We start from the raw sequence: 22,857 nt of genomic DNA on the forward strand, positions 1-22,857 counted from the left end.
TTCACACTAAGCAACATCCCCAGCCTTCCATGTCTTTTACATTTTTAGAGTGGTCTTGTTAAGTCAATATTTTGTCCAGCCTGGGCTCACACTTGTAGTCCTTTTAGTTCAGCCTCCCAGAGTACTGTGATTACAAAGTGTGTGTCATCATGTGTAGCTTCAGTTTATGTCCTCAATCTCTGCTCTACGCTATATCCATTGTACCATGCACTCACCATTGCACATACACTATAGTGTAATTACCTTCACATCTGTCTATGGTTATGTGATTTTTATCTTGTTTGTATCCCCCATTGGTTTTTAAGATCTGTGGGAGTTTTAAAAGGAACATGTCTTTATTGTTTAAGCTTTATATGTCCAATACCCAGATCAACATGGATTATATTAAGTAATGAGCAATTCATTTTGGAATGAATGGAAATACAGTATGACTGCATACTTTACTAAGGAGGAACCTCCACATTCAATCTCTATGTCCTTAGATAATGGAAAATCTGTTATATTACAAGAGTTATTCAATTTGTCCTGTTGCCAATAAATGGGGATGGGGTCATTTACTGTGTTTTTTTGTGTGTTCATGCTTAATCGTTTCCTTTAAAATGAAGCCTATGAGTTTTGAATGTACTTGATGTATAATAAAGAAAATGTATGCTCTGATGATGGAAATTAAAGTAGATATAATTTAAAAAATGAGTTGGGTGAGGGACTGACATATGTTCCCTGTGCTTAGGAATAAGTCCTTTGGCATAGAAGTTCTTTTTTGGGAAAAAGAGAAATCAAGCATATATGGAAAGTGTTTCTTCTTTGCAATTGGTGGTAATCAGTAAATGTTGAGGAAACGTGATTGCAGAATGAGAGTGCGGCAGGAGGATCAGCAAAACACTGACTGCATATTATGACCTAATGCTAATTCAGGAGAATGCTCAAGTTGGAGAACTAAAAGCCAACCTTGTGAATACAAGTAGTGCTGATGAAAATTTTGCTACCGGCCAAAATGTGAATCTGAAACTATTTTTTGCTTTTTCTTTTGATCAAAGTGGTCAAATAGAAAGGCCAGCAAGAGAAAAGCATACTTTGTTTTAAAGCTTTGAAGAACTGACTCATTCTTAGATTTGGTGGAAATGTATCCAAGAATAACAAAATTGAAACTCTTTATCAAATTAACTTAGAACAATCATTCAGAACTTAACCTGTTTGTTGAACATTCAAAATTCAAAATTGAAAGAAAGAAAAAAGGATTGTTGCCATGTTAGAAGTATCAAGAATGAGAACATCTATCAATGTTCTTATTGCTATTTGAATGTAATTTACTTATTTACACATGTTAACTTCTGAGCAAGAGTTTTATTTTTATACTTAAACATAAATTGTGTATGTCCTGGACAAATATTGCATATGTGAGTAGTGTCTTCTGCAGTGCTAATCATGATATAGTCAAAATATTACTTTTTGAGTTTGTTATGTGCTATACTTAAAAATTTTATTCAGTGTCGCTGAATGATCATGAAGGGCAAGCCCTGTGATATTCTTGGCTCATTCTTACATAGGATCTGTGTAAGTTTAAATCAAAAAATGAAATTTAAATTCATAAGTTAAAATCCCTAATGTACCATATTAATCAAAATTTCATCTTTGTTCAAAGACAAGTTTCTTTTTTCTATTTCTTTCTCTTTTGCTCTAAGGTCTGTAAAGTCATGCACTCAGTTCTCCAGGGTGAGAATGAAATGGGAAATTCTCAGAGAGTAATAATAATACTGATTTAGCATTCTCTCTACATAGGATTAAGTGCTTTATATGGTCTAACAATTAAGCTTCACAGCAACTTGAAAGGCAAGTATCACTAAATTCCTCATTTTATCAATGAGGAAATTAACACTGAGAGAGATTGAGCAAGTGTTACACAGCTAGTGTTAGGCCTAGGTTTGGGTCGCAGAGGGTCTGGACTCCAATGCTCACTGCCCTCAACTGAGAAGGCCTGGACAGTAGAACTGGAAAAATAATTTACATTGTAATTAAAATATTGCTAAGGTGCAGTATGGAACACATTAATAAAGGTGAAGTGTAAAGGGTGAACTAAAGCTAAAAAAAAGGATAAAAATAGAAAGAGTTGGGTCAGAAACATAAAGATTTGAAGATAAGGTGGATTCAGGGTGGAAGGACCAGGGCAAAAGTTTAAAACCTATGTATGAACCTGCAAGGCATACATCTAAATGAATGCTAGTCTAGGAATAGGAAATTACTTTAAAGGAGAAGCAGAGTCCTTCATGTGGCAAAGATTAAATCCATGGACCTGGTCACCCGAACTGTGGAACGGAAGCCTATTTCATGGGTGGAAATTGGTGAGCAAGTATACATTTGCTTGGCTTGTAATTAGAGACAAAACTAATTGCAAACTATGTTTAGTATTACTTCTCATCACAAAACAAACTTCTACTTACTTTTTCAAAACTTAGTTTTTGAACGTGAGCCATGTACTTGGTACTGAGGTAGGCATTAAAATGCAGCAATTTTAATGAAAACAGCCCTTTCTTCATGGATTGGAGTGGGATTTTTGGTTGTTCATCAGTGTCCTGAAGGATACTTTTGGTGGTCGTTCAACCCAAAGTATTCTCTCTTTAACTCTGTTACTCAATAACATCACTTTGCATTACTTTCATTATTTTCCCAGCCACAATCCAGTATTATATTGTTGATTTATTTTCCTGTGTAGTGTAGTTATCTCGCTCCCTGCACCATCCAACTCTGTATCTTTCCAAGGATGGAATGTCAGTTGGGCAAAAGCAGGATCTCAGTCAGTCCCTTTCTCTGGTAGAAAAGAGTAAGGACTCAACAAACGCTAATGCATGAATAAATGCATTTGTAATTGAATGGATGATTTAAAGAAATACACTATAGCACATGTACAGGAATAATCAGAAAGACTAATTGTTCTTACGGAAAATATCTGAGGATTTCTTCCCCCTGTTTTGAAACTAGAAGTTCTAGTATCAATGTATGCACTTTAGATTCTGAGAGAAAAAAGTTCCACATGCAACCAAGGGCTACTGCTACTTTTAAGGACAATACTACATTCTCTGATCATACTAGAGGCCTTGTGGTGTTCTATTCTCTGCTGAGGTGGAGAGATATTGGCCACTGAGGCAATGTTCCTGAATTACTGGGGGCCACTCATAATTCTTACCTTAGCATTAAACCTCTTGTCTTTAGGGTTTTTTGTCCTTTTTCAGCCTCAGGGTTGAAGTCTGGGTTACTGGAGTTGTGAAGTTCTTAGGGACTCTGTTAGGGCCTGCTCCCTAACAGCACACTCAGCTACTAACCCCATCTGTGGATTAACTGACTCAGGAGTACAGTGCCCTCATGATCTAACCACCTTCCACTAGCCTCACTTCTGAAAATGGCAGCTCTTGGGGAATGTTTTATATCTAAACCACAAAAGTAATGCAGAATACACTAGAGTGCATTTCTAGTTCACAAGGTAATGCGTCAGAAGCATAATTGTGCTACCACAGCTTCTAACATTGGAGGCTGCATTTTGGTCATATGTACCATTTGACAGGCCTTATTTGTTGATTTTTGGGGCCTTTCAATGTGGTTGCAGATTCCTGAGGTATTCTCAGGGTAGGGGGAGAGTTTTTCATGGTAGTTACTTTCCCCAAAGTGCAAAAGTGCTCCTTAATGTTCAAGCCAGATTACAAGGGGAGGGGCCTACTCCAGAAAACAATCCAACACTGGGGTTCCCGCAAGCAAAGTTCTCCTAGAAGGTGCTTAGATATTTTTATCTGAAGCTCACAGAGAGCGGTGTGGGCAAGTGAGTGGTGATAGATGATAGATGTGTGCAGATGACAACATTCAAAGAAAATAAGGTAGAGAATCTTCATCCATTTGTGCCAAAATATGTGACACTCAGTACTTTGTAAATAACAAAAATTTATTTTTTATAGTTCTGGATGTGAGGAAGTCCAAGGTAAAGTGCTGGGAGATTTGGTGTTTGATAAAGGCTGCTCTCCGCTTCCAAGAGGGGGCCTCATTGCTGCATCCTCCAGAGATGAATTTTATTTGTTTATTTATTTATATTAAGTTTAATGGTACACTTTAGATATGCATACCAATCATATTCATCATAGAGAATTTGTGCCTGTATATGATATCTTGATTCTTCTTTTTATTTCCAAATCCCCTCCCCTCCTTTCCCTTCTTAGTTATAAAATTTTATTTCCATTTTATCTTTCTTTTATCATTTTTTTCTTTTCCCTTCCTTTGCTTCTCTGCCCTCCCTAGTTCTCCTTTCTTTTGAACCATTTCTTCTTACTTCATAATATCTGTTATACACTTTTTTCCTTATTTACACTTTTGGTTTCTCACGTCAGAGAAATAATGTGATATTTACACATCTGTGAATGATTTATTTCACTGAAGAGGGTGGTCTTAAGTTGTACCCATTTACTTAGAAATGTCTCAAGTTTAACCTTCTTTATGGATGAATGGTACTCCATTGTATAAAAAAATCACATCTTTTTTATTCATTCCTCAGTTGATGGGCTTTTGGATTGTTTCCAAGATTTAGCTATTAGACACTGTATTGCTATAAACACGAGTGCATGTATTTCTCTGTGGTATGATATTTTTAATTTTTCCAGAAAGAAACCAGAAGGAGAATAGCTGGCTCAAACAGGACCTCTAGTCCTACTTTTTTGATGAATCTCTACACTGACTCCACAGTGTTTGCACCAGTCTGCACCCCACCACGTGTCAGCATTTGTTATTGGTTAATTTCTTGATAATAACCATTCTCTCTGGTATGAGGTGAAATCTCAGTGTTGTTTGAACTTTTGTCTCTCAAATGACCAGTGATGTTGAACACTTTTTCATATTTTATTTGTCATTTCTACTTCTTCCTCTGAGAGGTATATATTCATCTCAGGTTCCCATTTTTTTTTTCCTGGTACCGGGAATTGAACTCACGACCTTGCACTTGCCAGGCAGACACCATGCCGCTGAGCTAAATTCCCAGGCCCAGGTGCCCATTTTTGGATTGGGTCTTTAAATTTGAAGGGTCTGATTTTTTCATTTTTTTTTATATGTTGTAGATATTAGTCCCTTGTCTGAGGGACAAAAAAATAGCTATGTCCTCACATGAAGGAAACAACAAAGGGCCAAATCACCTCCTGAATCCTGTTTACAAGGCACAAATACATTCATGAGGGCAGAGTCTTTCATAGCTTCATCAGTTTTCCAAAGATCCCACCTCTAATGCCACAATAATGGAGATTTTCAAGTTGAATTTTGGATGTTTCACATTGAGACAATACCAAGTGCTTTTTTTTTTTTTTTTAAATAAAAGAAAAGAAAGCAAAATAAAACATCTAAACAAGAGATAAATGTCCTGAGCCTCTTTGATTTTCAAAAGTTAGAGGGTAAGAAACAAAACCAAACCAAGAAGGGTTAATCTGAGAATAGTAGCAGAACATGGATATCCTGTTCTATTCACCATTCAATAGCATATGTTTCAGCGATGTTTCAAAAGAGAAAAACAGAAACATCCTTGAGATTTTGTAGCTCTTGTTATTCCAAACTTTTTTAAAACATACTGTTAAATTGTAGTGCATTGAGGGCAAGAAAAAGAGAAGTAGGGAAAGCCAAATTTTTATGTTAATTTATGTTTTCACGTTCACATTCACTAGTACTATGTGAATCTTTTTTCTTGTCTATCGTATTTAAGCTATGGCAATTAATTGGAAGCAGATACTGTGCATAATTTTATCTGGGATTGTCTTTGAATTTCTAAGTAAATTAGATTCTGAAACATGAGTATTCTTCTATTTTCAAGGCAAATTAAAGAGCTATGGGTCCACAGTTTAATGACTATAGGCTCAGTAATTTAATTTACAACCATTAAAATAATTTAATTTTTTGTGAAGGATTGTTATCTACTTCAAATAAGCATAAGAATATTTTAGTTACTATCTCCAGTTTTTCTTTAACTGCTCCATTGAGATATAGTAATGTACAATAAACATCATATATGTATTGTTTTGATAAGCATAATTTGATAACTTTTAGCAAATGTATATACATGTGGAATCACCACCAAAATGAACAGATGACCTCCTTCCATAAGGTTATTATTGTATGTGACTCCTTTCATCTTTGTCATTAGGTGATTGCTGATCTGCTTTTTGACAGTGCAGATTAGTTTATATTTTGGGGAATTTTATACACATGAATGACATCAGCTTTACAGTGTACATTCTTTAAAAATTTTAAAACTCAGTCGTTTGTCCATGTTGTAGCCAGTTTCTACAGTTCATTTCTTGTTACTGATGAATTCTATTTTGTTGTGTGGATGTACAACACTTTACCCACTTGCCTACTGATGGTCATTTGGGTTATTCCCACTTTATAGCTGCTGGATATTAAGCTGTTGTAAACATGTGTGATAAGCCTTTGTGTAGATATATACTTGATGCTGGGGTTCTTCAATCATAAAACTATCATATGAGGCTCCTTATGTTGTGAAGGCATAGAAAAACAATTAAAATATCACTCTATAGTTATTTGAACAAATTTCTCCAAAAAGTTTTCATAAGGTATGTACAGTAGCACAATCTAAGTCTTTTAAATTTGCTTTTCTCTTTCTATAATTCACAAATATGCTTTCCTATCTCTATGGTAAAGCCTGTCTATACCTAAGAAACTTCCCTGCAATACAAACCCCATGTGTTTTATTCTGTTCCTCAATCACTTTATCTAAATCTGGCTCCATTTGCTGGAGAGTCCTTGTTTTGTTCATCTGTAATCTTGCTACCTACATGGGACTTTCCTGCTTTCAGAGCTCCAGATGCCAATATGTAACCATTTGCTTTTGTGGGTCACCAATGCCTAATACCTTTGGCACAAATCTTCAGTTGCTTCCTCACTGTGCATGAGTTTATGCAGTTAGGCAGGCTTCTGTTATCTGAAAACCGCATCCTAAGTGCACCTGTCTTTGTATTTTAAAGTCCTAGGGACTGTATCTGGCTCATACATGTGGAGTCTTCTCTCTGTGCCATGTGAGCCAATCCAAATTCTAATGTGTGCACTGATTTGCTTACTTGCCCTTGGGCACCTGGCTACTCTTGGTTCTTGAAGGATTCCAGAATACAGAGCTGCTTTTACTTTGCAACAGGTTTGGTTTCCAAGAATTGCTATTAAGTCCACTGGTTCCTGCATGTAAATCACACCAGGCCTGCTACTGCTTTCGCCATCTGCTGGTGACAGACAATATTGACACAAGGTGGTTCTGTTGTCTGTTCATATTTAGTGAAGGTCTTAAATTAAAATCTGAAGCAGAAGAGTGTCTAACTGTTATGTACTTCTAAACTGTACCAGTGCTTTGGTATGTGCTCTTCCCTTTATGTGATTCGGCTACACCAGACTCCTTTCTGTTTGTCCAATACACTTGTCTTAGTTCCACCTTAGGTGTATGGGGTTTGTTGTCCCCTCTTGTTAGAATTCACTCATATAGATCTTTGAGCAAGCTGACTTCTACAGCAATCACATCTTGGCTGACATGTGATTATCTTGAGAATCTTGCCTTTACCATCTTTTATCCACTCACTCACCAACCATTATCTTACTTACATGTATTTTTTGGTACCATTTATCAATTATAATTTAACTAAAGTTTTTCATTCATATATTACTTGTTAGTAGACCTCCACATCACACCCACATATGAACTGTCCTGGTTACTTTTCTCTCAGTGCTGAGACAAAATACCTGACACTGAGAATTAAGGAAGGAAAGGTTTATTTAGCTCACAGTCTGTGGAGGTTTCAGTCCATACTCAGCTGGCTCCAAGGCAGAGTGGCACATGTCAGAGAGCAACAATTCATGGTGGTGGAAAACAGCAAGAGCAATAAAAGCACAAGGCAGGAGTGGCAGAGAGCAAGCCTCTTTCCTTTTCTTATATTGTATGCAAATTACCCGCCCCAGGGTCAGTGTAGCACTCACACTCATAATCCCAGCACTGGACCCCGAATCAATCATAAACTCTAGAAGCCCACTCCATGCCTGCATGAGGCTTTGGGAAGACATCTAGACACAAACCACGACATGAACACAAGCACCACAGGAGCAAGGAGCAAGGTGTCTGGAAGGCATAACAAAGAAAATCTGCAGCAAGCAAGGGAGATGCTCAGGAAATATTTATTGCATACACAAGTGTGCAGATTATGTCTTTCTTTTTAAAACTTGAAGTTTTTATTATGTGTTAGCAGTTCATGATGCTCACATTCATCCCAGGGAGCTGGTGCGTGTGCAGAACATTCGGAATTCTTTTTGCTTCCACCTGCTTTCCCCCTCTTTTTCCGTCTATTGCAATCCTGTTTACCTTTTGAAGGGCAATTTTTCAAGAATCTTCTCAGCAGAACTATTTTTTTTTGCCCTCTCATTGCACTTTTTACTTTTACAATTTTCTTTTTTGTGTTATAGCTGTCATGCCTTTGTTCTTCATCTACAATATAGTAGGACACAGGGGACATAGGAGTATTTGACTGATTTTAGTATATGATTTTTGTAGAGGTCAGGGATAAGTGAAAATTAACTTTTCTTTGAGACTGGTTACTATTTTATTCTTTTACTTATTATGAAGTATTTAAAGTATACAGAAGAGAGTAAAAAACAGACTGTTACCCATGTACCCATTGCCAGCTTTGAAGTGACTACCCCATCCTTTTCTCATTGTTTCTTCCCTGAAGTAAACATGATCGTTAATTTAGTCTTCATTGCTGCTTTGTGTATTTTCATGTGCATTTTATCAATCTTCACTGCCTCTGTGTTTGTGTATGTGTGTGTCTCCATTTACCTAGGCCTGACTCCTCTACCTTCTTGCTATTCTGCTTCTTGTTATGCAATATATGACATGGGTCATTTACACCTTACTTCTTTCCTCGATATTATGTTTCTCAGATTGTCCGTGTTAATATTTGTTATATTAGAATTTAGTGGTGAGATTACTCATTTTGATGAGTGATTCACAGTGTTCCATTACAAAGCACTTTCATAGTTTCTTCGCCCATTATCTTTCCCAAAGAGATTTAGCTTTCCCTTTGCACTTTTACAAACAATGCTATGAGGAGCATTCTTGTACAGAGTCTCTGTGGCATCCTGGGGAATGATTCCAGGCTCGTATTGAGATGTGGAACTTCTTCTCCAGAGACCGTGAGCACTGTGTCATTATGATGAAGGAAACAGGTCCAGGAACCATGTTCCTGGATTCAAATCTGTGCCCTGCCACTTGCTAGCTTTCCCAGGAAGCAATGAGCACTAGCTATTTTCGGCCTCTTTTCATGAGCATGCATGCCCTACCTCAACCCCTGGCATCAAGCAGTCAGCTTGGCTTTTGTCCTCTTGGCTCTTGTGGGCCCGCAGGAGCCAATTCCCAGCTGCCACTGCCTGCTTCTGGAGCCAGGGCCCAGCATGCTTGTGACTTCACAGGCAGTCACCATTGTGCATTTCTGTACCATTTCTGGTCCATGGGGAGATTCGTTTTGAGGCGCAAGATGGTTGTAGTTTTTATTTTCAATATTTTCTGTATCATTGCTATATGTCTACAGCAGAGGGAATACATCAAAGCATGAACTTTTTGTCATCATCACCAGAAATTGATAATACCTCTACAACCTTTTAGAACAGTCTGATCATAGATTTTTTGGACTGGAAGGCATTTTAGAGATAGGGCTGATAACCTTATTTTATAGGTGAGGGAATTGTGGTCTCTAGGATTTAAGTGATTTACTGATGACGTGTGTGTAGTTGAGGGTGGCCGGGCCAGACCAAAGCCCCTGGGTCCCATCTGCAGTTCTCTTCCCACTGGATCCTCAATCACAGCTTTCTTCATAAACTAAATTTTCATGCAACATTTTAGTTTAAACAGACCTGGAAAACTATCCTAGACTTTAAGCAATGAGAAGAATGACACCACCTTTTAAGACTAACATAAAATGTAATCTTTGGAAAAGCATTGAGGTAAAAGTAAGAATATAATATTTATTGCACTGAGCCTAGCATAGTTTCATTAGAAGGACCAATGGCTTTGCCTCTGTGGGCCCCTGCTGCGTTTGGTTTCTTCGACTTTCTGAAACTTACTAGGATGGGCCCATCAATAACGGTACTGATACTTCCAGATGCCTGTAGTTCTGGCTCTGAAAATAAACTGGAATGACCGAATATGGACAGCACTTATTGTGATAGCTTATATTTCTGCTGTTATGTAGAAATGGCAGGTTGTTTAATTTAAAACAAAATTTCTAAGAGCAAGTTTCCCTTCTAGTTAGGATTGTTTTTTTTTTTTTTTTTAGTTCTAAAATATAGAATCTAGTATCTTTGTTAAAGTCTTTGGAACTGTTTTATTCTATTTCTAGATCTTTTAGCTGTGCCTAAGCATCCGTATGCTGCTATGGAGAACTGGGGACTAAGTATTTTTGTGGAACAAAGAATACTGCTGGATCCCAGTGTTTCATCTATTTCTTATTTGCTGGATGTCACCATGGTCATTGTTCATGAGATATGTCACCAGGTATGAGAAAAGGATCGGGTATAAGTATAACGTGCAAACTATTGAGATTGTAGAATGATTTTGGATACCCAGATTAGTAACTAAATTATCCTCCCTATTAAGTTTTATTTGAAGCACTGTGTAGTATTTTCTTTTCTGGGAGATACATTGTTTTTCTCAGATGACAACACAAACAAAAATGAATGCACAGATCAAGTTCAATAAGCAACCACCATTCCGTTTAGGATGGCCACCTAACAGCCATCCCTTTGGAGCCTCTAGCTGGTTGCTATTTCTTATCAACCTTGCTTTATTTTCTAGTGATTATTATTGTGCATATATTGGACGACTGGTGATAGCAATGATTTATTGCACTGTTGCAAGATGCAGCGCAGTTTTGTGTACGTGTCAAAATTTGCTTTTACTGAAATCAATTTGTTATTCCCCCTGTCTCATCACACAGACACTTAGGAAGTCTTTCACTAACGTAGCCATACACTCTTTGTTCTCAAATGATTGATAGTTTTTTCCTTGGCATGTTTAGAAATTCATATGTAAATTAGCCAACGTGTAGCCCAGCCATGATGAAATTAATTTCACTGTATTTTATTTTATGTACTTTCTCATGAGTGGAAGGTACAAGAGAAGTTTTGCAATGGCTATCTGAATATTGATTTTAATGAAAATAAAACCACTGAAAGTAAATGTTCTTGTTAATAGAATGTAATATCTGTCCTAGTTAGCAGTAACTATGGATAGCTTTTGACTTAAAACACCAGAAATCTCACTGTGGTACAGGGTGACTTCAGTACAGTGCAAATCCAAACTTTTGTGGAACGTAGGAAAACTAAAGAAGCAATAATGTGGAAAATGCACTCAGTGAAAAAATGGTGAGCTGTTCAATAAGTGTTAATTACTGAAAGTGACTTAAAGATAAATTGGTCCAAGCTGTGTGACTGTCTACCTAAATGTCAGCTTTTTGCAGTGATCCTGTAAGCTGCCTGTACCTGTCACACTAACCAAGTCAGACAAGTGTTTCTTACCTCGTAGGTAATAGGGGATCCTTTACAGATAGCACTGAGGCTCCTGTTCTTGATTTCCACTTAAAGTTACAACTCTTTGAGACAAAGAAGTTATAATGTTTGAAATTCTTATAAGTGACAAGTTAGATGTACAGTTCTCTTGAAAAGAAAGCACACTGCTAATGTTACATTGTTCAGAAAATGATTTCATTCGTTTTATTTTGTAAGGTGCTTTGTGGTAATACCCAAGTATTTGGGCATGTTATTTACTATGAGGGAATCAACCAGAAGCTAGAAGAAATACTTTTAATAATTATTACAATCATTGTCACATTCATTTTTATGCTACCCCCTATCTTATCTGTTGTAATGATTCTGAAGACAGTGGGTTTAAAAACATGCATTTTTAATAAAGGATAAAACAATTAAAATGTATATCTTATAGTCATCAATATATTCTGAGCTGTTTTTTTTTTTTTTACTTGTATTCAGTTAGAGATTCCTTGAAAGAAATGCTACTTTATTAATATTAAAAAACTTAGTCATTGAGCTCTTTACTGTGGCTCTTAAAACTGTTCGTGATCTGGTATTCGCCTGCTTTTCAGGATTTCTTCACCGTTCCTTCCTCCTAGCTGGCTATATTCCAGCCTGACAGGACTTCTTTTCCTTAAATAGCTGATTCTTATGTAGAGTTTTCACAGGAAGGGCTACTTATACCTGCCTGGAATCCTCTTGCCCAAGGCTTTCTGATGGTTGACTTCTTCCTATCATTAAAGTCTAAACTCAAAATGTCCCCTGTGAAGACAGAATACTTTTGCTTCTAACAAACTAAAGCAGTCCACTTCTAAACACTTTCTTAGGATCTGAAATTATGTTGCTCATTCATGTATTTAGTTTTTACTGTCTACCTCACCCATCTCCTCTGCATCCACAGCAAGTCACCTGCCCGAGAAGTGATATTATCAACTATTCATCCTCAAATCTCAAGTCCTAAGATAGTTCCTGGCATGTAATGTATGCTTTAAATGGAATAAAAAAAATACTTAAAAAATATTTCCTCAATGAAAAAAGAGTTTCATAGTAATGCATCCTGATTTAATGAAAACATCAATTAAAGTTTCAGTGTTATTTTTCATGAAGTTATCTTTTGGTCCAAGCCTACATTATCATAGATTATGAAGAGTCAGGCTTGGAGGGCCTAAAACATCTCAGTTGGCCCTGTTGGTCAGTCATTTCTGAACTGTTTCTGTTGGAAGCTGATGCGTCAGTACCTGCCATGGTGAGTTGCTCTCAAGATAGTATTTTCAAACTGGGCATCTCAGTTGGTTAGAAGGTTTTCTCCATTTCCAGAAGAATTTTACCAATCCTGATTTCCATCCATTATTCCCAGTTTGTCTTTTGTAGGACCACAAAACAAAAACAAAAAACAAAAAAAAGCTTACTTTTTCTACATTATAGGCCTCAAATATTTGAAGACATTTATCATCAGTTTTTTTAAAAATCCGGAGTCCTTTCTTCTCCAAGTTAAATATTCGCGTTGTGTTCCTTGATCTTGTTGTTGTTGTTATTGTTCTTCCCTGAATACATTTATAAAAAAACTATTATCCAGTGGTAGTCAAATAAATCAGTTTAATCTTACCACAATACATTTTAAAATCACAAAATCAATTGCAAAATAACTTCTGGTTATGATAATCATAGTTTAATATGTTTAATTTTAGATAAAATTGTTCTGAGATACATGTGATTTTATCTGAATCCAGTTCATTTTGTTACTGCAGTGGTTTGGTGACCTTGTGACTCCTGTGTGGTGGGAAGATGTGTGGCTGAAGGAAGGTTTTGCTCACTACTTTGAATTTGTGGGTACAGACTACCTCTACCCTGGCTGGAACATGGTAAGCTTGCTTTCCTCTCATCATTTGGAATTCCCAATAAGAGGTTGATCTTGTGCTACAGGGGACTTATATTATCATTAGAAGTGAATAAAAATACCAAATTATACATATGTGACAGTTATCTCTCTAATACAGGAAAGTAACTAAAATTAAATTGTTAGTGTTCCAAAAGAGTTATTTTTTATTTATTGAGCTAAACAGAATCTGACTTGGTATAGATTGACTTCAAAATACACAATTTATTCAAATGGCAATATTTTGGTTTGCAGCATTTTATAGTAAAGATAAATTATCCTTTAAAATGGAGAAGTCAACAATAATTAATAAATAATATTTTAAGTATCCAGGATATTTTAATTATATGGGAAAATGAGAGATTATTCTTTTTTTCCAAGAGATAGACCAAACACAAAAAGTAAGCTACTTGCTATATGTAATATAATTGTGTATTTTAGGATTAATGACATACTAGATGTCATTAATGTTACTTAAAAAGAGTTAAAAAACACCCCCCCAAAAAAAACAACAAAAAAATTAAAAAGAGTTATGCACAATGTGCATATGTTTCTGGAATATATATGTACATCTGAACCTGAGGTAGAGTTTATTGTACCTTAAACTGTGGTGTTTTAAGGTATTCATAAAGAAAAAAAATGGAGGGAAGTTGTACTTTTTATGTCTTTTTCTATCAATTTGATTTCATAAGCTTTCATTGGTCTGTAAGTGACTACATGTTAATAGAATCTAAGTGTATGTTCTTTTGGATCTCAGATTTTGAATTTCAGTCACACTGTTTAGTAGAAATTGATGTGTACCAACACTGAACTCTAGAAATTCAAATTTCATTTATTGTATAGCATAGATGATTATGTATATGAATCATTTATATTACATGTGAATTATATACATATACATGAATATATATTAGATCTCTATGTAGATATGATTGACATATAAAAATTTGTATGTATTTAATATATACAACATTATGAGTGTAAGGACAAATTTTATACCCAAAACATTACCACAGTCTATGTCAAAAGTATATTTATCACCTCTAAAATTTCCCTCCCATCCTCTGTATTTATTATTACTATTATTATTTTGTGATGTGATGAGGTCACTTAACATTAGATGTAGCCTCTTAGAGAATTTTGAGCATACAGTATATTATTATAAGGCATAGGCATCATACTGTACAACAGATGTCTGGGACTTACACATCTTGCATATTTGAAATTCGGTGGCCTGTCTAATAATGCTTCATTTCCTCCTCCTCCAGATGCTGGCAACCACCATTCTAATCTCTGTTTCCATGAATTCATTTATATTAGAGTCTTCATTTAGGTCAGATTAGCTAGTATTTGTATTTCTGTTGCTGGCTTATTTCATTTAGCATAATGTCCTCAAGGTTCACCCATGTTGCTATAAGTGGCAGGATTTATTTTACTTCTATTTTTAAGGCTGGAGAATATTCCATATTTTATATATATATATATATAATATATTATATATATTATATTCTATATCCATCTCTTGAAGGTTGGCTTGCTCCCATGTTTCATATTTTTTTACATTGCCTTCTTTTGGTGTTCTAAATCATTAACAGTGGTTGATTACTTTATTGTCATCATTCCAAGTGTGACCTGAAGAGCTTGTAAACCAAGATGAAATATGAAGTCATCTATAAGACATCATATCACTTCTCCACCTCAATTTCAATTGATTCTTACAGAATAAACAATGTTAAATTATTTTGAAGAGAATTTCCAATAGTAATACTATGTCAATATGTTTATTTATGTGCATACAGTTTTGTCCATATTTTGAAAAGGCTGCAGGGTTCATTTATCTGGGTATGTGTGTATGTAGGATGTCTTGAAATTAGTTGCTGATATTAAAATTAATTTAAGATGCCTTTAAAGAACTTTGAATAAAACCACTAATACCATGAATACAATATTATTTAAAGTATTCTTTAACCAGTATGAATTTTAAGACTTAAATGTTTAACATTACTGAAACATTTCCAAAATCATCTTTTGATTTTTAGATGACTTTGAACCAACCCTAAATCTTCATTATGATGTGGATTACTACTGATTTGTAATTTCATTATGTCTCAATATTAAAAGATGTTCTCATTACAAATGACATGTTCCTCATTTAAGTAGGTTTTTTTATTTCATGTATCCACTTGTGATAATATTCTTTTTATTCATCATTATGAAAAGTACATCTTGGATCAAAAGTGGTCAACAAAATTATAGAACAGAATTTAACTGGCCGATTTTAAGCATGGCCATATATCTTCAGTTTTAATTTCCTTCGATTTTTGTCACTGAACAATTTGTATTTTTAATTATCAGTGCAATTGTAAGTGTATGTTTTAGAGAATATTTTTACAAAAGATATTGAAAATGAATGTAGAATATAAATAACATATCTGAGATTTTTGTCTTGTAACAAAGCACAAGCTACATACTGGAGGCATAAAAGTCTTGGGCTGATTAAGATATAAAATTTTATTTTTTGCATTAAGAAGTGGAAATTAATGATGACACAATTACAGTAACACAGAAGGCTCACCCTGTCAAGCTAATAAATGAAAGAATGAATTACATCTTAATTAGTTAGATAATTAACACTGAGGACAAACAGTTGTTATAGTGTGTATGTTCAGATTGTAAGACTACAAATACTTTCTGACCTTTGATCACTTCACTTTTTAATAGCTTTCTTTAATTTGTGGAATATCTCCATCTACTATACTCACAAAGCCTAAATTGAGGAACTCTGTAGACAAACTGAGTCTCTATATATCTTTAATATCTTCTTTGTAAATAAACATTTAAGGATACCTTAGCTACATAAATAAGAGAGGATATTAAATGACTATTTGTAGGCCAGTGCTATTTTTCGTAATAGCATCAGCAAGAGTTAAAGAAACAGAATAAGGATGATGACTATGTCAGAAGCAGCTCAGGCTACCTGTGTCACACACAGAGACTTAGCTATAAGTGCACGGCCTGAGTGTGAGTGCACCTGACCCTAAAGTAGAAAAACTAGAATTCAGGCTCGCGTCAGGACTGAAGAAATTCAGGAAGTTGACCTCTTTTGCTTCTAATCTCAAAAACAGTGCCTTTATCATTTTTAGACACCAGAGCCCAAGCGCTGAAATGTAGTTTCAATTTGCTAGAGAGATTACTGTGACAATCTGCTTTCCATGGAACATCAATAAAGAAGCCCCGAATTACACGGTATTGTTAGGAAGCTCTTGCTTTGATTCAAATGAATATGGTAAATTTACTTGACATTGTGTAAAGGGTTAAGCTGTCTGTCTAGCTGTGTCTGTGTTTTCAGAGCCACTTTCTACTGTAGATTAAACAGTTTTACATTAGGCATTCTATGTGACATAAACCTTTTTTTGATAGTATTTTTCCCACTAGACCTAATTGAGTTGGCCATTTTATAGGTACAGGTAGTATGTAATTGTGGGGAACCACTAAGACTGCTTCAAAGCTCAGGGGTGTCTAAGGACACCTGAGGACGTGACCTCACTTGTCTAGTGCAGGCGCAGAGTGGGATGCCGTTTTGTAACCGTGACAGTGCAGGTAAACACACACACATGTGCTGGCTACGACACTATACAAGAATGTAAATATGAAATAACAACCTATATAAGAATTATACAATAAAGATGCAGGCGGCTGGCTCTTGCTCTGGCTCTCTGCTATGCTTTATGCTACCTGCTGTGTTGCTGATGTCTTGCACACAAGTGTTCTTTGACCTTGGACCTCACCTTTGAAAATCTCCCCTGGGCCCTCCAAGCCAGCCAGCAACTGGCATAGTCAGCAGGATATTGAGGTGAGTGGTCCCATGCGGGCTGTGGAAACAGTGCCTGAAGATAAGGGAGAGCTCCCGGGAATGGCTGATAAGAGACTCAGGCCGCACCATGACTACCTGAGCCACCTTCGTGGCAACTTGGAAGGCTTGGAAGACTGGGAAAGAGCCAGTTTTGATCTCAGGGATGTCTTGCAAACCTTGGAAACTACAGGCAGATAAATTCCTTCCCCTCACCATGAAACAGCAGGGCAGATGGCTTGGCTGTTTCTCACTCTCTTCTGTCATGTAAATCAAGGGGCTGATGGCCTTGTCCAGCAAGTAGACCAGCTTCAGCAGACAGAGGAGGACTTTGAACAATAGCTGGCTGCTGTGGAGTTCATGTTATGAGGCATGGGAAACACTGCCTCCAGAAATGTCTCCAGAAGCATAAGTCCTCATGTCTAAGAAACCCCCAGGAAAATTCCCTGGGTTTTCCATGCTAGGCTGGCCATTTGTCAAAAAGTAGAGGTAGAGAAACCCCAGCCCAGGGAGGAGGACTGGAAGGATCGCCTACTACCAGACACACAAGGCACACAACATATATGACCTATATGGCCATGGAGCTGCAGAGCCTGGCAAAACAATTAAAACAAAAGGGGGGTGAAACAATGCCTGAGTGGCTGCTACAGCTGTGAGATGATGGGGCTGATAACATGCAGCTAAGCCCACAGGAGATCTCCCAAACAGCCAGCATAGTCAGTACCCCCTCTATGAGACGGGTTCTGCAGAATGTGCAGAGGAGAGTCCCAGAAGCGGGTAATCAGACTGTGGTAAACTGGCTGATGGCAACAGCTCCCTTGGTTTGGGGGAATGCGGGTGACCTGCCAGAGCAAGTCACTATCTAGACTTGATAACTGTGCTACGTGAAATGGACATGCAGCAAAAGATGTTCACACTGCAGTGCTGCAGCCCTGATGAGGAACTGCTGACAGCATACACGAAAGACACGATCCTGGTGAGCAGGCTGGCTGGCACGCTCTGGTCAATGGCAGCCCTTGTGACCCTCTTCACAGATCACCCAATCTACAATGCTATGGATGCCTCTGGCAAGCTGAGAGACATAAAAGTAAAGTTCTAAGGTAAGCTGAGATCTGTAAAAACTTTACTGACAAAGGAGAAGAAAAGGGGGGCCCTGGGCAAGCAGGGCCATCCCCCCAAGGACAGGCTGTGAGGCCTCTGAAGATCGGTTAGCACCAGATCTAGATGAGCCTGCTGGCTGCTGGCCTAGCTGAAGATAAGTTAGACAGGCAGCCTTCAGATGTTGCTGACTTGGTGGAGGTAATTATGCCCTGAGCACAAATACTGGGCAATGGGCCAAGGCCAGAAGGCCGAAGCAGGCCCAGTGAAGCAGAAAGAAGTGACACTGGCCTCCTTCTACCCCAATTAGGAGACAGGTCGAGGTACCTGGATCTTGGGAGTCCTGGAGGCTACATGTAGAACTATTTAGTGGTCCCCAAAGAATGTACAGCATACACTAGTGTTGGTGGATGCTGGAGTCAAGTCAACACTGATATGCGGCAACACAGACCATTTTACAGGATCTACTGCATGCGTAGAAGGGTATGGAGGTCACTACACCAGTCCACAAGGCCCAGGTGACTTTGGGTATGGGGCACTTGCCCCCACTCCTATATGACATTTATGTTTCTCCAGTTACTGAATACATACTGTGGGTGGACACACTGACTGGTGCTTAGCTCGAGACCACACAGGGAAAGTTCTGGTTGTGAACTGAAGTGGTAAAAACTGTAGTCCGAGATCATTCACATCACCACACACCGCTGATTCTCCCTCTGGCCACATGGGTTGTGTGCAGAAAGCAGGACCAGCTGCCTGGAGGCCATGAGGAGATGGGAAGACTGTCTTGAAATTGGGAAAAGCAGGGGTGATACGCTCTGCATAGAGCCCTTTCAGCTCCCTGGATGGCCTGTGCAGAAGCCAGACAGGCTGTGGGGAATGACTGTGAAGTCTCACCTTGATGCTGGCAGTCAGGACCAATTTGCTTCCTTCACCTGGGAAAGTGAGCAATGGACCTTCCAGCTGTTGCCACAAGGCTATTTGCATAGTCCAACTTTATGTCATGGCCTGCTGGCCCAGGACTTGGCCACCTGGCCCAAGCCACACTCTGTCACTGTATTGTATTGATGATTTAAGTTAACCTTTAATTTCTTTGCAGATTTAAAAGCCTCCATGCATCATCTCTTTTTTTTGTTGTTGTTGTTTGTTTGTTTGTTTTCTGGTACTGGGAATCGAACTCATGACCTTGTGCTTGCCAGGCAGGCACTGTGCCACTGAGCTAAATCCCCAGCCCCTACTATGCATTATCTGAGGGAAGCTTTGCTGGCACTGGGGTAGGCCACAGACAAAGACAAGGTCCAGGGACCTGGCTTGTCTGTCAAATTCTTGGGTGTTATATGATCAGGTAAGGCCAGACCCATGACAGTATACCAGTTACAGTCTGTGGGCTTGCTAGGTTTTGGCAGATGTACCACACCTAACTACTCGGCTGTGCTTTTTATACTGGATGATCAAAAGGGGCACAACATGCAGCTGGACAGATGCAGAGGAAGCTGCTTTTCAGGATTCAAAGAGGGCTGTTGCACAGGTCCAAGCTCTATGAGTCGTTGACCCTAACTTGCCATTTTTCCTGTCAGTGTGGATGGCTGGGGCTACGACAAAAACAGAGGAAGTGAAAGTACCCTGTTGGGTTTTGGTTACAGTTGTAGAAGGGAGCCATGTGGAAGTATTCCTTGATTGAGAAACAGCAGTGCTGCACTTTGCTCTGCATGCCTGTGAGGAATCACAGGACAGAGAGAGGATTGGCTATGGATGTGAACAGCCCATCCCAGAAGCGAGGAAGCACACTCTCCAACTTGCATGCATTGGGGGATATACCTCCAACTTGTGGTCTCTTTCTTGGCTAACCTGTTGGCAGCCAAACTGGCAATAATTTTGGGGCTCATGATGTGCCTGGCCCAGAAATCCTTCTAGGAAGATGGACTACCAAACATGACCCCGTGTCTCTGTATAAAAGAAAAAGAGGGACCTGTGGTTGAGAGCTGGTATGCTGATGGGTCTAATGTGACCTAATTCCACAATGGATAGCAGCCACTGTCCATCCTAATGTGAAAGTACTGTAGTTTGGAAGAGAAACACAGGTCAAAGCAATGAACAGAATTGCAGGCAGTGTGGCTACCTGTGATGCATAAAAAAGGCCCCTTACGTGTATGCACAGACAGTTGGGCTGTCTTTAGGGGACTGATGCCCTGGCTGCTGGCTTGGGCAGCTCAGAAGTGATAGATAGGGCACCATCCCTTATGGGGTGGCAACCTATAGTGAGATGTATGAGAGTGTGACCAAAAAGCTGACCATGTAGGGTATCATGGCTCAGGACACAAGCCCCTCCTCTCACTGGGAAATGACTGAACAGATACCTTGACCAGGCATTGCGATAGCTGACTGTTAGGAATAGTGTCTGACCAAAAGTTGACTGTTAATGTTGCTACGAGTAGTGTCTGACCAGGGGCAAGGATCATAAATTTGGTCCTCCAGGTTGAAGCCCTTGCTTAACAGATTGCCCAAACCTTACCATAAGTGTCAGGCTTTGATGTTTGCTTATGGATAGAACTGTTCAGATGAAAAAAGTGGTTTGGCAAAACCTCATAGTTCTTGATTTGTTAACTATAATACAAGGAAATACTTGTGCCCTGTTACATATAAAATGTTACATTTATACACCCCGACCTTTGAGGAGGTGGGGTGTGGGGAACCATTCAGACTGCTTCAAAGCTCAGGGGCATCTAAGGACACCTGAGGACATGACCCTGCTTGTCTAGTGTAGGTGCACAGTGGGATACAGTTATGTAACCATGACTTAGCACAGGTAAATGTGCATGCGCTGGTCACGGCACTAGAAAGAATGTAAATATGAGATAACTACCTGTATAAGAATTATACAAGACACAGGCGGCTCTCTTGCTCTGGCTCTCTGCTCTGCTCCATGCTGCCTGCTTTTGTTGCTGATGTTTTACACAAGTGCATTCCTTAACCTTGGGACATCACTTAAAAAAATCTTCCTTGGGCCCTCTGAGTGGGTGCACAGTAAGGTAAAGAGAATGGATAGGAAATAAGAAACTCATATTCTAGGAAAGCAATTACACCCCTGTAACTCATCCTTATCATTTGAAAAATGAGACGATTGTACTGACCTTCTTAATTTTTGCGAGGTCTTTGAAACATTTGAGTAACAGCAAATATGAGACAGCACTGTGGACCTGGAAGTTGAGTGCTCCATTAGAAAGGGCCATTGATTTTATGTACAGGTGTTCCAGTGTTTCACATCCCAGTAATATCTTTTGACACCTTAGATTTATATTGGTTATGTGTAGATTACAGAATAATTTCTGTGAACTTTGTGTCTATGGCTAATCTTACCAAATCAATTTTATCTGTAGTGGCAGCATAAATAGTTCTGTAGGACCATATAACTTAAATACGGTTTCTTTAACAAACAGGGGTATCAAGATCATTATAAGTGACTTTCTCAACTTAGAGATAGGGACACATTTCATGGGGTGAGTTGTGTTTTTGCTTAATGTCATTTTATCAAAGTTGATGACTAGTGACAATGTTATTAAATGAATCAAATTCCCGTATCCTGTATACTACTGACAGTGGTTGCTTAAATCATATGTTTCCTCAGAAAGAATAAAAAGGAAGTCTAACACAACATATTACTATTCTTTAAAAACTCGGTCATTTCCTTTGGGAAAACGTCAGTGATAAAATTATTTTAACACAAGAAAAGGATGTATAGTACAATAATGTGGTGAAGAACTTATTTATCTAAATGATGCTGATGCAGGCCAAGTCATACCTCCATACATATTGTAAAAGTTTCATTACAGTGTGCATAGTATTTAATGTAGGTGCCACCTCCAGTCTTTAGAGTGTAACATTGTTAAGAAGTGCTTCTATAATGAGAATCGTTAAGCATAAGTGTGTTCTTTTATTAAAGAGATTGCTATGCTACTGAGCCTCCCATAGCAATAACTTTAAAGTTATACACTGATAAACTCTGCAGACTGGGAATTTTCCCCAAATTTTTAAAAGGACACTAGGCACAAAGATAACTTATGAATGGAGAGCCATGCAACTAAACTTCATTATGCTAGATACTTAGAGTAAAAGTATATTGCCTAAAACTTTAACAAATGTGTTCAGTTGTCTCTATCAGAGGCAGGACTGAAATGGTAAAAATTCATTCTGCTATTAGAACAGTATTATGATGTACTTCAACAGAAATTGTTAGACTATAACAGATACTAACATAAAATCATATGTACTTTCAAACTATTTCATTTTTTTCAAGAAGATTTGAACAAAGCATTAGCTCTTGGAATATTGAGTTTACTGAGTTAAATTTTCCTGTCTTAAATTTAAAGTTATATTGCTTGATTATTCTAAATCACAATGAACATCTATACAAAGAAGGACATTAGAAATGAGGGAAAGGGGG

At 37.9% G+C, this 22,857-nt stretch overlaps 1 protein-coding gene across 1 annotated transcript in view; it reads left to right on the forward strand.

The window, feature by feature from the left end:
- The window catches only part of Trhde (thyrotropin-releasing hormone degrading enzyme), a 395,306-nt gene that overhangs the window by 201,620 nt on the left and 170,829 nt on the right, over positions 1 to 22,857 (forward strand). The window contains exons 4-5 of the mRNA XM_005374325.2: positions 10,404 to 10,558; positions 13,341 to 13,454. Of these exons, the coding sequence (XP_005374382.1) occupies positions 10,404 to 10,558; positions 13,341 to 13,454 (269 nt within the window). The remainder of the gene's footprint in view (positions 1 to 10,403; positions 10,559 to 13,340; positions 13,455 to 22,857) is intronic.

This window comes from Chinchilla lanigera, unplaced genomic scaffold, assembly GCF_000276665.1.
Source record: "Chinchilla lanigera isolate Chin_1 unplaced genomic scaffold, ChiLan1.0 scaffold00004, whole genome shotgun sequence".
NCBI lineage: Eukaryota > Metazoa > Chordata > Mammalia > Rodentia > Chinchillidae > Chinchilla > Chinchilla lanigera.